Source organism: Miscanthus floridulus, chromosome 3, assembly GCF_019320115.1.
Source record: "Miscanthus floridulus cultivar M001 chromosome 3, ASM1932011v1, whole genome shotgun sequence".
In the NCBI taxonomy this organism is placed as follows: Eukaryota; Viridiplantae; Streptophyta; class Magnoliopsida; order Poales; family Poaceae; genus Miscanthus; species Miscanthus floridulus.
Genome location: NC_089582.1, coordinates 28,164,821 through 28,177,206, shown reverse-complemented (window position 1 = coordinate 28,177,206; position 12,386 = coordinate 28,164,821). Strand labels below are relative to the sequence as shown.

Sequence of the window (12,386 nt, the reverse complement as noted above, 5' to 3'; positions counted from 1 at the left end):
ATATATGTCGAGTTTGGAGAATTACACCAACTATGCCACCTGGACTCTCTCGACAAAAGTCTCATTAGCTGCTATTGTCTGTAAGTGTGATTATTTTCTACTATTAAAGTGTATATATATAAAGCTACATGTATATATATATATATAAATTATATATTCTCACACTATATTTTTATATATGCAGATATGAGATGTCAGAACTCAGAAAGAGACAGGATAATGATGTTGGTTTCGTTGATCCAAATGTTGTATTCAAACACCCTGATCCCCCGTCTGGATGGAAAGCTGAACTCGAGAAAAATCTTATGAGGTTCTTAGTGAACCAACAGAACAAGGACATACTATTCCCCTATAACTTCAAGTGAGTGTTAAATAATTAATGTCGATCATATGGACATTTGTTCAATTATTTGCTTACTAGCTAAGCTATCTCCTATATATACATATGTTTTAATGTCGATCATATTTGTGTATAAAAATATATGCAGCAATCACTGGATATTGATGGTCATCGATATGGCCAATAGTCGATTGAGCATCTTAGACTCGTTAAGAAAAGAGCAAACAGAGTACCAAGACATGATAGATATTATCCAAGGGTAATTTGGTCTCTCTAGCAACTATATATACCCCGATTTCTTAACTGCAACAATTATTAAAGGCCAAATTAATTTTTTATTTTATTGGGCGCAGTGTTTGGAAAATTTTCATTGAGGAACACCACATGAAACATTGCAAAGCGCCACTGGATGTAATCGCACACAAAGTAAGTACTAGCTACATTTATATATATATAATTCAATTAACACCATGCATGCTTTCAATTCACCGGATCTTTTTTCTCATAAAAGTGGGTTCTGAGGCAAGAACAGGGGACCAACTACTGTGGATACTATGTTTGCGAGTTCATCATGGCGCACTCAAAAAGAACTCCCGAAGAGAACCTCAAAGTACATTATATAAATATATTCATATATTCACAATTTCTTTTATTGCTCATATATATTAATACTTTTCCTTTAACTTTTAGGGTTAATTGGATACACACCACCGTAATTTTCACGATTTTGAAATACGCCATTACTATTCGCCTAACTGGGCTGGTGCCATTACAATTTCGCAAGAGTTTGAAAGACACCATTATCTACGCCTGACGCCATCGTGGACTTAGTTGTATTTCCATATGGACCGTTCTGCCCTCCCACGAAAGGATGAGCCCACAACGATCAGTTCGTCTGTCCATTCACACACTTGCTGAACTCGATCGATGGCTTATCAAAAAAAAAAAAAGAATTCGAGCAGCGACACTGATGCTGTCAGTACATGCATACATCGTATTGACATGTCAAGCACAGATACAACATTTCCAGAAATAAAACATGCATTTTCATGCACACATTTCCAGAATTAAAACATGCATCTTCACTTTTCCCTTTGAGCATAGTTCCTGAACATGCATTTTCGTACAAACTAAACATGGTTCGCAACATTCCAAAAGTAAAGATGGAAAGATTCCACCAGTCCACATGCATAGTTCGCAAACATCCTAATTAACATCCATACATATTGGTTCATAGTTCCCCAAACACATCAGGTCACTTACAAAACACACATTGGTTCACTTAGACTAGCAAATTCATAGAGAACACATCAGGTCACTTAGACCAGCAAAAGCTCTAGAAAAAACAGCATCTACTCCACGCCGAGCCAACTCTTGAGGCTTCTCACCACTCTTGCTTCAGGAGCACTTGCAGCCCTCTTTAGCTTCTTCTTTACAGGAGTCTTCTTCTTCTTCTTAGGCGCCTGCTTGTTTGCGCTTGTCTTCTTCTTCTTCTTTTTTGGTGTCTTGCTCGGTCCTTCATCTTCTTCTCTCACCCTGTAACAGATGGCTATCAGTTAAACATTCCTTGCCCATTTACATTGACAAGCAAATCAGGAATTAGAAATGTACCTTTTAAGTGATGCAAGTGTAGCTATCTCATCAATACCATCATCATCTTCTGTTGGTTCAGCAAATTTGTAGGTCTTCTCAAAGTGCCCAAAGCCTTTGCACCTTTTGCATTTCACTTTCCTTTTGTTTGCCCTTTCTTCCATACTCCCTCTGATCCTGACAACTCTAGGTCTGCCTACTGCCCTCTTCTACAGAGGTGGGTACAGTTTGTATCCTAGTTCCACCTCAGGCCAGTCAGCCCTATCAGGCATGGGTGGAACTCTATCTGCATATGCTACTCTGAACCTGGCAATAGAGTAGTATTCGTGCACAAAATCCTTGATTTCCAAGCCTCTGTTGGACAAGATCCAAGCAAGTGCATGCCTACAAGGTTTTCCTATGACCTGCCATACCCTACAGCTGCACTTATGATTGACTAGGTCCACTGTATGCCTTTTGGTGTTGTTCCATTCATCAATAAGGGTAACCTCAGCAAATTCTTCATCACTTACTGCAACTTTGACTAACCTCAAGTGTTTGCTAATTAGGTTCAACTCCTTGGTAACACTTGGCAAAATGCCTTCACCCATTTCTCTACCAACCTTTCTCCTAAGAAACCTCTTCTCCATTATCATCTCCCTGAGCCCATCAACTAACTCATGTATGAGCAGCCCTTTCATGTCCCTCACCTGACTGTTGAAGCTCTCTGACACATTGTTTGTCAGATAATCACATTTACTATCCTCTGAGAACCCAGCCCTATACCAGATTCGGTTGTGGTGATCTTCCAAGTACTTAATTGCTTCAGGAGCAAAATCATGTATCTTCTTCAAGTGCCACTTGAACAGCCCTTTAGTGTAGCTTCTAGCAGCTAGATAGAGATGAGTTGTGAAAACATCTCCTGTGTAATGCTTCATGAAGTTGGAATATAAATGCCTCATGCACTCTCTGTACTCAGCCATAGGAAACACAGCACCAACTGCTTTCTCCAAGCCCATACATGCATCAGTACAAATCACTAGTCCATTTGGCCTCCCAACAGCCCTTCTCAACTGATGCATAAACCACGTCCAGTTGTCCTCATTTTCACAGTCAAAAATACCATAAGCAATGTAATATAACCAGTTATGTCCATCAATTCCTGTAGCAGATGCCAACTGTCCTGTGTATTTACCATTTAGACTTGAGGCATCTACACCAATGAATGGCCTACAACCAGCTATAAACCCATCCACACATGGTTTGAGAGCTACAAATATCCTCTTGAACCTATTTTTCTTGCCTACTTTCTCCACATCTATCTCTACAATGCTACCAGGACATGTTATCTCCATCTGAGCTTTCCAATTAAATAATAATTTGAATGACTCTTCATATTTACCATGAATATGCTGCAGTGCCAGCTGCATGCCTGAATATGCCTTGCTGTACTTGAGCGTTATTCCATAGTCTCCCTCAACCTTCTCCTTGGCTGCCTTCGGCCGGTTGCTTGGATTCTTCTTCAACCAGTCTTGTAGTCTATCTGCCACCCAGTCTTGAGAAGCCATTTTTCCTACAACAAGCTTCTTGCTTGGACAATTGTGTTTTTCTGGCAGGGACTTAATCTGAATAAATGACAAGCATGAATAAGTAGTATGCACATCCAAACTGAATTAATACAAGGATACAGGAGCAAGTTTATACCTGTATAGTTTTCTGATCATGAATCCTTGAAGCATGAATACGCCAAGGACAACCAGGGTGCTTACACCTTGCAATATACCTGGTAGGGTCAGTCTTGATGCCAGGAGCAAGCTCAAAACCTGTCTTCACTGCATAGTGCCTCACTGCTTTCCTAAAGGTGATTATGTCAGGAAATAAGGCACCCTTCTCTATTCTTGGGTTCTCAGGATGATGGAGGACCCTTATCTCATCAGGATCTGCATCAGTAACCTCTACCTCAGGAGGTATACCTCCTTCAGCAGCAGCAGCATTTTCATTAGCATCATTAGTAGGCATAGATGAATCTGTTTGCGCATTCATAGATGGCTGTGCAGGTGGAAGTGAAATGTACATATGCTCATCATTGACGTCAACATACTCTTCTTCATTATCAAAGATGTCAGATACTTCTTCAGCAACACCTTGGGATTTTTTAGGCATTGTTGGATCAGGCTGTGGTTCTGGATCAATAGGTTGTGGTGGTTCAGGCTACATTAGCGGACCAGGCTGCATTCCTAGATCAGGAAGGATAAGGTCTAGTTGTAGTTCAGTATAAGTAGCAGGCTTTAGTGCTGGATTTATGTCAGCTGGAAGCACACACAGGGGCTATTCCCACATAGTTTTATCCATCACAACTACAAGGACTTGGCAATGCATCTCTGACTTATACATTTCAAACATGTTTTGGAACTGGACATCATCTACAAGCATTATAGCCTCACACAGAGTCTTGTCAAAGAACCAAATTGTGCCCTTTTGGTTAGAACTACAACTGACCTCACTGGACACCCTAGAAAGCAGCAAATCAAAGGTAACCGTGCCCAGCTCCACATCCCAGTTAACAACCCTTCCCTTATAGTAAGATTTTTTCCCATCACTGTCTTTCATCATAAAGGCCTCAACTTTGATCTCTAACGAAAACATCCTAGCACAAAACAAAGGATAACAAAGCAGTCATGGCTGAATTGGAACACTAGAAATAATGCAACAACAGTATGTAGAATGCAAACTGAATTCCTGAATGAAATTATGCAACCACTACTAGAAATGTGTTCATCAATGACGATTCAGTCGTGATGCTTACAAATTTCATCACAGAACAAGCGCTTTCTATGACGAAATTTCCAGCTTTGTCATAAGTAACAAGTGACGGAGCTTTGGCACGAAGAATAATGACGAAAACAAAAGAATTGTCATAAAACAACAAAACTAAATCGTCATAGATCGTTTGGCTCGTGTACCACCTCGAGGACATGGCGCCGTGGTCCCACCAGCAGGTCCCACCATTGGGTCCCAACCTCGAAGACGTGGCGATGCGGTCCCACCAGCGAGTCTCAGCCTGAGGACGTGGCAGCGAACAAGTGGGGCAGCGTGGCCCACACAGTCCAGGTGGACCTGCATCCTTCCGCCTCCCTTTTTTTGCCAAAAAATAGCGCACACAGGGAGATTCAAACCCGCGACCTGCTGCTAGACATGTTGGTGCGTTACCACTGGAGCACTCGCCGTTTTGTGATAAAGGCATGCATGTTTTTCTATTTGTAAACGTATAACATGATAATTGATGATTTTTTTCCTAAAATTTTCTAAAATCATTCTCTATCAATTTATTTTGTTGGTTTTGTCAATATATACATATCAAAAGTTTGAGCAATTTAAATTTTGAATTTAAAAAAAATGCAACTTCAGACACGATTTTGGCTCCCCAAATGATTTCAGCTGAAAAAGTGATAAATACCAAAGTTGAATAACTCATCAAGATCTACAACTTTTGTATTGGTCATTTCTTCATATGATAAAGTGGTAACGACATTGTTCACAAATGTGACACATCTCTCACAAGGTTTTATAAACTATATGAGACATGTGTAAGATTAGTGAACAATGTGTGCTAAGAATTTGTCAAATGAAGAAATGAACAAAATAAAAGTTGTATATATTCATGAGTTGAAAAACTTTGGTATTCATCGCTTTTTATGTTGAAATCAATTTGGGTCTCAAATTTTGGTTCGAACTTGTCGTTTTTCAAAATTTCAAATTTGAAAGGTTCAAATTTTGTCAAATGACAAGATGACTAAAATAAAAGTTGTAGATATTAATTAGTTGAACAACTTTGGTATTCATCACTTTTTATGTTGAAATCATTTTGGGTCTCAAATTTTGGTTCGAACTTGTTGTTTTTCAAAAATTCCAACTTGAAAGGCTCAAATTTTGTCAAATGACAAGATGACTAAAATAAAAGTTGTAGATATTAATGAGTTGAACAACTTTGGTATTCACCACTTTTTATGTTGAAATCATTTTGGGTCTCAAAGTTTGGTTTGAACTTGTCATTTTTTAAAATTTCAAATTTGAAAGGTTCAAATTTTGTCAAATGACAAGATGACCAAAATAAAAGTTGTAGATCTTGATGAGTTGAACAACTTTTGTATTCATCACTTTTGCATATGAAATCATTTAGGGTTTGAAACTTTGGTTTGAACTTATCAAAATTCAAATTTCAAATTTTAAAATGTGTAAAACATTGTCACATCCAAGTTTGATCAAACTTAAATGCTGAAGCATGATTTTAGAAATTTTTAGAAAAAAAAACCATCGGAGTTAGTATAAGGGAGAATAACTAGTTACAAAGTTTACCCATAAATTAAAAAGAGAAATCACACTATTCTAGATGATTCTTATATGATCTTAGTGAACAGTGTGATTTCTTTTTTTTTTAATGTGTGGGTCAACTTTGTAACTAGTTTTTCTTCCTCATACTAACTCCAAATCTGATGATTTTTTTCCTAAAATTTTCTAAAATCATTATCTATCAATTTATTTTGTTTGTTTTGTCAATATATACATATGAAAAGTTTGAGCAATTTAAATTTTGAATTTAAAAAAATGCAACTTTCAGACAAGATTTTGGTTCCCCAAATGATTTCAGCTGAAAAAGTGATAAATACCAAAGTTGAATAACTCATCAAGATCTACAACTTTTGTATTGATCATTTCTTCATATGATAAAGTGGTAACGACATTGTTCACAAATGTGATACATCTCTCATAAGGTTTTATAAACATGAGATATGTGTAAGATTAGTGAACAATGTATGCTAAGAATTTGTCAAATAAAGAAATGACCAAAATAAAAGTTGTAGATATTCATGAGTTGAACAACTTTGGTATTCCTCACTTTTTATGTTGAAATCAATTTGGGTCTCAAATTTTGGTTCCAACTTGTCATTTTTCAAAAGTTCAAATTTGAAAGGTTCAAATTTTGTCAAATGAAGAAATGACCAAAATAAAAGTTGTAGATATTCATGAGTTGAACAACTTTGGTATTCATCACTTTTTATGTTGAAATCAATTTAGGTCTCAAATTTTGGTTAGAGCTTGTAATTTTTCAAAATTTCAAATTTGAAAGGTTCAAATTTTATCAAATGACAAGATGACTAAAATAAAAGTTGTAGATAATAATGAGTTGAACAACTTTAGTATTCATCACTTTTTATGTTGAAATCATTTTGGGTCTCAAATTTTGGTTCGAACTTGTCATTTTTTTAAAATTTCAAATTTGAAAGGTTCAAATTTTGTCAAATGACAAGATGACCAAAATAAAAGTTGTAGATCTTAATGACCTCTACAACTTTGATGTTTATCAAATTTTCATTTAAGATTATTTGGTGTCTCAAAATTATTTTAGTAGTTTTGATTTTAATTATTTCGAACTACTTTACGTTATTATTACCTTTTTTCGTGGGAGCCACCAAAATACAAGTTCCGGTATCCCTAATGAAACACTTCATTTCCAACAATTTTCAAGATGTGAGCTAAAATAAAACATGTATTCTTATATATATTTTTGTCTTTTGAGACGTTGTTTGACATGACATGTAGTTTAAGTTGGAGTTAATTTACAAAATCGTGCAGTAAATGACTTAAACCTTAAGAAATAGCAAATAACTTCAAAAACCCTTGACAATCCTAGACAACACCTCTTAGCTAGTCTAGTTAATGTAAAAATTATGTTGAACACATAAGTATCATGTAAACCATAGTTATTATGATTTAATTGTGATGATTAAAATGGAAAAAATATGAGACATGTTGGGCCTTAAAATGATGCTCAGGTTCAGCCCAAATCAAGACCCCTCTCTCTCAGCCGTTAGATCTCAAAAGGGACGGTCCATATACGCTATACTTCGTATAAAACCCACGAAACCCTACCCTCTTCCTATACTCCACCACCACCAGACCACCACCCCTCTCCTGTGCCTCCTCTTCTCCCCGTCGTGAGACGCAGAGCCGCAGCAGAGCGGCTTCCTCGATTCCTCCTGTCCACCAGCCGCCAGCTGCCGCCCCCAATGGTCTAATCCTACGCTGTGCCACACTCACCTCTCCCTCACGGTCAGCAAGAACTGGAGGCCGCAGGATGCATCGGCCCTACTTGATGAATAGAGCGGAGGCAGCCAGAGCCCCTTGACCGCCGTGCCGTGGCAGGAGAGGAGGCAGATGGATCCACCACGGACAGGATTCAGCGGCGCATGGTAAGGGCTATGCCGGATCCGGCACTGGCACGAGGCGGGAGGTGGCGGCGCCCGAGCATGGCGGCAGCCTCGTGCATGAGCAGCGGGCCACTATGCATCCGGCGGTGCACGAGCTAGATCCATCATCAGCGCAAGGCGGGCGGTGGCAGCACTCGAGCTTTCCTCATCCTCCCCTGTGCGCTCCTGCTTCCTTCCATTCCGAGGTACTATAATGCACATCCTCGTACTCTCACTATGCCGTTTGGTTGATAATCATTATAGCTGAAACTTTAGGTGAATGGCGATGCTAGTCTCTTCGGAAGTACAAAACTAGTAATCGACTGAATACCAAAATGTCATCAATTAACACTCCAAATGCAAAATGTGATCAATATTTGACAACTTCAGGTGCACAGAGTTGGTTCCTGATAAGGTTCGGTCAGCACTTCAGAACACACTCAAGGATTACAGCTGGATTACCTTGATCTCTACATTGTAAGAAGCCAAAACCAATGAGTTGTTGTTTCAACTTTCTTACTGTGTTATGCAAATATGCAAGATCAGTTGATACTTTCTAATAGTTTCATGGCTTGTAAATAATTTATAAATGCTATTGTTGTTTGTTCATGGTACAATCCCATTTTTAGTTAGCTAGGAACGTGTGATGTTCAATGGTTTCTATTCTGTGCTACCACAGTAGTTAGCTCTGGTATGAAAGCTTCAGATCAATGCATCTGAAATATTTGCAAAGCATTGGCTTTATTTATATGCTACAATGCTGCCTAGGATACTGTTCCATGTTTACTTTGAGTTGTCAGATTCCATTAGTATCAACTGATCTTGGAAGAGTAACCATTCAATCTTAAGCATCTGTTGACTGAGCATGGATAATGAAATTAAGTACTGCTGGTAGCAGATATATTCATATATGCACATCTTAACTAACCATCCAGATAGTACATAAGTGTTTTAAGAAGGAAGATTTGGTCAGAACGTGACCTGCAGTTAGTTAATGCTTATTTTTATTTTTATTTTCCTCACATGATCGCCATAGTTAGTTAATGCAGCCTTGTGTCCTACAATATTTTTATGCAGGAGACTAACATGTCCAAGTGGTCATGCATGTGGAAGAAGCACAGCTGAAGCAGCCGAATAAGCTTCCCCCTGTGATGTGTGTGGAAAATAATGGTACACCCTGAAATCCAAGACTTAAGTTGTGCTAGCTGTTACTTCTCACCATTTTTTTCGGTCCCTCAATATATTGGAATCAGTTCTTATATGTCGCTCGATGTCTAGACATAGTTGTTCTTATAGCCATCAGTTTTGTATATAGCGGACTTATATAAAATGTATGGTGGATTAATGAGATATGTTGCTTCGTATATGGTGGATTAATGATATCTTTTGCTTCCTATATGAAATGACATGTGATAAATTTGTGACGGTGGTTTTTTGACGTCAGTTTCTATCAATGCAGCATATGTTTTTATTTTTTAAAATACATCTTGTGTGATATTTCCTCCTCAAATTAATGCAATAAGTATCAACTAATGATGGGTCATTGCTGTTTCTGTCAAATATGGAAGCTTTGAGGACAGAACCTGTTGCTGAAGGTGAGACAGCAGTGTCCAGTGTGCAGGTTGTGTCATAGGTGCTCTCCCAGAATAGCTCAAACCTTTTCCTGAAGAGTGTTGGCATCAAACTAGTGCCATCCTCAAAATCATCATCGTAAAATGAAAGCGAGCTTCGGGAGCAACTAGCAGCTGAAGCTACGGCTGCTGTACAAGGTGAAATCGAAGAACTCAGGAAGAGAAGTGAAGAAGCTGAGGAAAAGCTGGCGAGGACACAAAAGGAGATGGAGGAGTACAAGAAGCTGACAGAGATAATCAACAAGGCAATGGAGGAGAACAATGCGCTGCTCAAGCGTATCTTGGCCATCAACAATGCTTCTTGGACATGAGCGCTGCTCGTAGCTGCTGGTTCATTAAGCGAGGGGTCTGCTGGTGATTTTATTTATGTAGTAACTTATGTTGCTGGTGGTTGGCAACTTTTTATTATTTCCTGTGATGTTAATGTGAACTGAGATGAAACTAGTAGTTCAAATGTGATGTCTAGTGAGTTATGTGAACCGAGTTTAGAATTGTTGATTAAGTTGTTGGTCATTGGAATACTGGACCTATTAATTTATGGAAGCTTTTGGTCATTCCAGTATTATTTGCATTCTGTAATGAAATCAGCATGTGCACTTGTGATGAATTATCTGACCTTTCTGTGATGATTTGGTAATTGATTCTGTGATGAATTTCTATTTACTTCAGTGACGAAAATGAGAACCTATCACAGCAAGCCTTGTGGCCCAATAAAAATTGGACACGTGGACCATCCACATCACTGGCCATGTCAGCTGCCACATGGTCGGATACGTCACCTGCAATGTGGACGCGCCACGTGGACAAGACACGTCAGCTGCCAGTGTGGCAGACGTCGTCTGGCCGCCTAACAGACGGCAAGTCATGATGAAAAAGGGGCTATATCAATGACGAAAATAGATCGTCATAGAAAGAATACACTTCTATGACGATGGCCATTTCGTCATAGAACAAATGCACATCTATGATGAAAATAGACGTTTCGTCATGATAGGTAAAATATGACGCGCATTCAATGACGAATACCATATCGTCACAAATTCGTCATAAAATAATACATGTGACGATTTTGGAGTCTTTAGTGACGAAAGAAGAGCATCATTGATGTACACATCCCTAGTAGTGAACTTTCGAAATGAAATAAAGAGAAACTGATCGGATTGATTCCTACTAGCGATGAAACAGCGCGCCTGTGACGTAGGCTAACCAACCATACAACTTTTGGCTCCATCTACCTAAAAGGTATCTCTGACAGAGTGACAGTAGTCTTGGATTGTATTGAACACCTATTCTCTGCATGCTTGCCAACGAGTATTTGGTGTTCCCAGCAAGTTAGCAGTAGTGAAATCTTCTTCCTCATTCCATTGAACAAGAAAGAGGTGGTGACCGCAGCTAAATCTATTGGAACAAAGTGAGTACCCGAAGAGTCGACTCGGTCCCAAATCATTAGCGAGTATGGGTGATGCTTCGAAACAGCATACCTGGAGCCGTCCGCGGCTGAGCCGTCGGCGACCGAGCCGCCGGCGACCTCGAGCGCCGCCGCCGTTGGCGCAATGAACATCGCCGCCTACTGGACCGCCGCCATAGCCCACTCGACCTTCATGGATCGTGGAGCCCCACTCCTCCTTCGCCAGAGACCAAGTCCGCCGCCGCCAGCCGCCTCGCCGTCGCTCTCGAGTTCTAGGGTTAGGGATTGGGTTGGGGAAGGGAGTGAGGAATGCGAAGTCGGGGATGGCGAACAGAAAGGATGTGTCGCGGGCGTCGCGCGTCGTGGGGTCGGGGCTTATCCTTTCACGTGGCGTGAAGGGCAGAAGTGGCCATATGGAAATACAGCAGCTTCATGTACGCCTGAATAGTGGGTCCACGACGGTCTCAGGCGTAGATAGTGGCGTATTTCAAACTCTTGCGAAATTGTAATGGCACCAGCCCAGTTAGGCGAATAGTAATGGCGTATTTCAAAATCGTGAAAATTACGGTGGTGTGTATCCAATTAACCCTAACTTTTATTGAAGACTCTATGGTTGAAGGAAAAAGTCATACGACGTGACCAACTGAAAGGAATTCAAGAGACCATAGCAAGATTTCTTAATGACCAGGTCTTAAATGCCGCCGGCGAGTTCTACAATGACGTGAACGAAACATGGAAGCCAAACCAGATGGAGTGAATTTGTTATCCCAAGGATATGATAGAATATACAATGCAATCTTTATTTATAATATATATATATATACATATTATATGTACATAAAATAACGATATATGTATATGCATGTAATATATATGTTAGTTTCAAACTTTAGTTTGTACAAAATGTTCGAACATTATAAACGTGTAGAATACGTATATTATTAGCAGCGTAGAATGCGTATTCGAAAACCAAAACGAATCATTAATGGAAAATAGAAACAAAAAAAATGAAAAAAAAAGAAAACATTTAGTCCCGGTTGGTAATACCAACCGGGACTAAAGGGCCGGCCCACGTGGCCAGGCCGGGAGGCCTCTTTAGTCCCGGACGCGAAACCGGGACTAAAGGAGGGGCCCTTTAGTCCCGAAATCGTGCTCCCGGTTCCAAAACCGGGGCTGAAGGGGGTTGAGAA

The 12,386-nt window shown here is 39.5% G+C and overlaps 1 protein-coding gene across 1 annotated transcript; it reads right to left on the bottom strand.

The window, feature by feature from the left end:
- Nucleotides 1–1,431: 1,431 nt before the first annotated feature.
- On the bottom strand, nt 1,432–11,436 carry LOC136545311 (uncharacterized). The gene is made up of 4 exons (XM_066537332.1): nt 11,270–11,436; nt 3,614–4,556; nt 1,952–3,534; nt 1,432–1,876 (listed from the first exon to the last, which is right to left on the bottom strand). The coding sequence occupies exons 2-3, from the start codon at nt 4,070–4,072 to the stop codon at nt 2,140–2,142; spliced, it is 1,854 nt and encodes a 617-aa protein (XP_066393429.1). The 5' UTR covers nt 4,073–4,556; nt 11,270–11,436; the 3' UTR covers nt 1,432–1,876; nt 1,952–2,139.
- Between the last annotated feature and the right edge of the window lie 950 nt (nt 11,437–12,386).

Excerpts from the sequence above, each read along its gene's own strand:
- LOC136545311 (XM_066537332.1), bottom strand. The coding sequence starts at position 4,072 with ATGCCTAAAAAATCCCAAGGTGTTGCTGAAGAAGTATCTGACATCTTT. Across the intron at positions 3,535-3,613 it reads ATGATCAGAAAACTATACAG|ATTAAGTCCCTGCCAGAAAA; the intron begins GTATAAACTTGC and ends TCATTTATTCAG.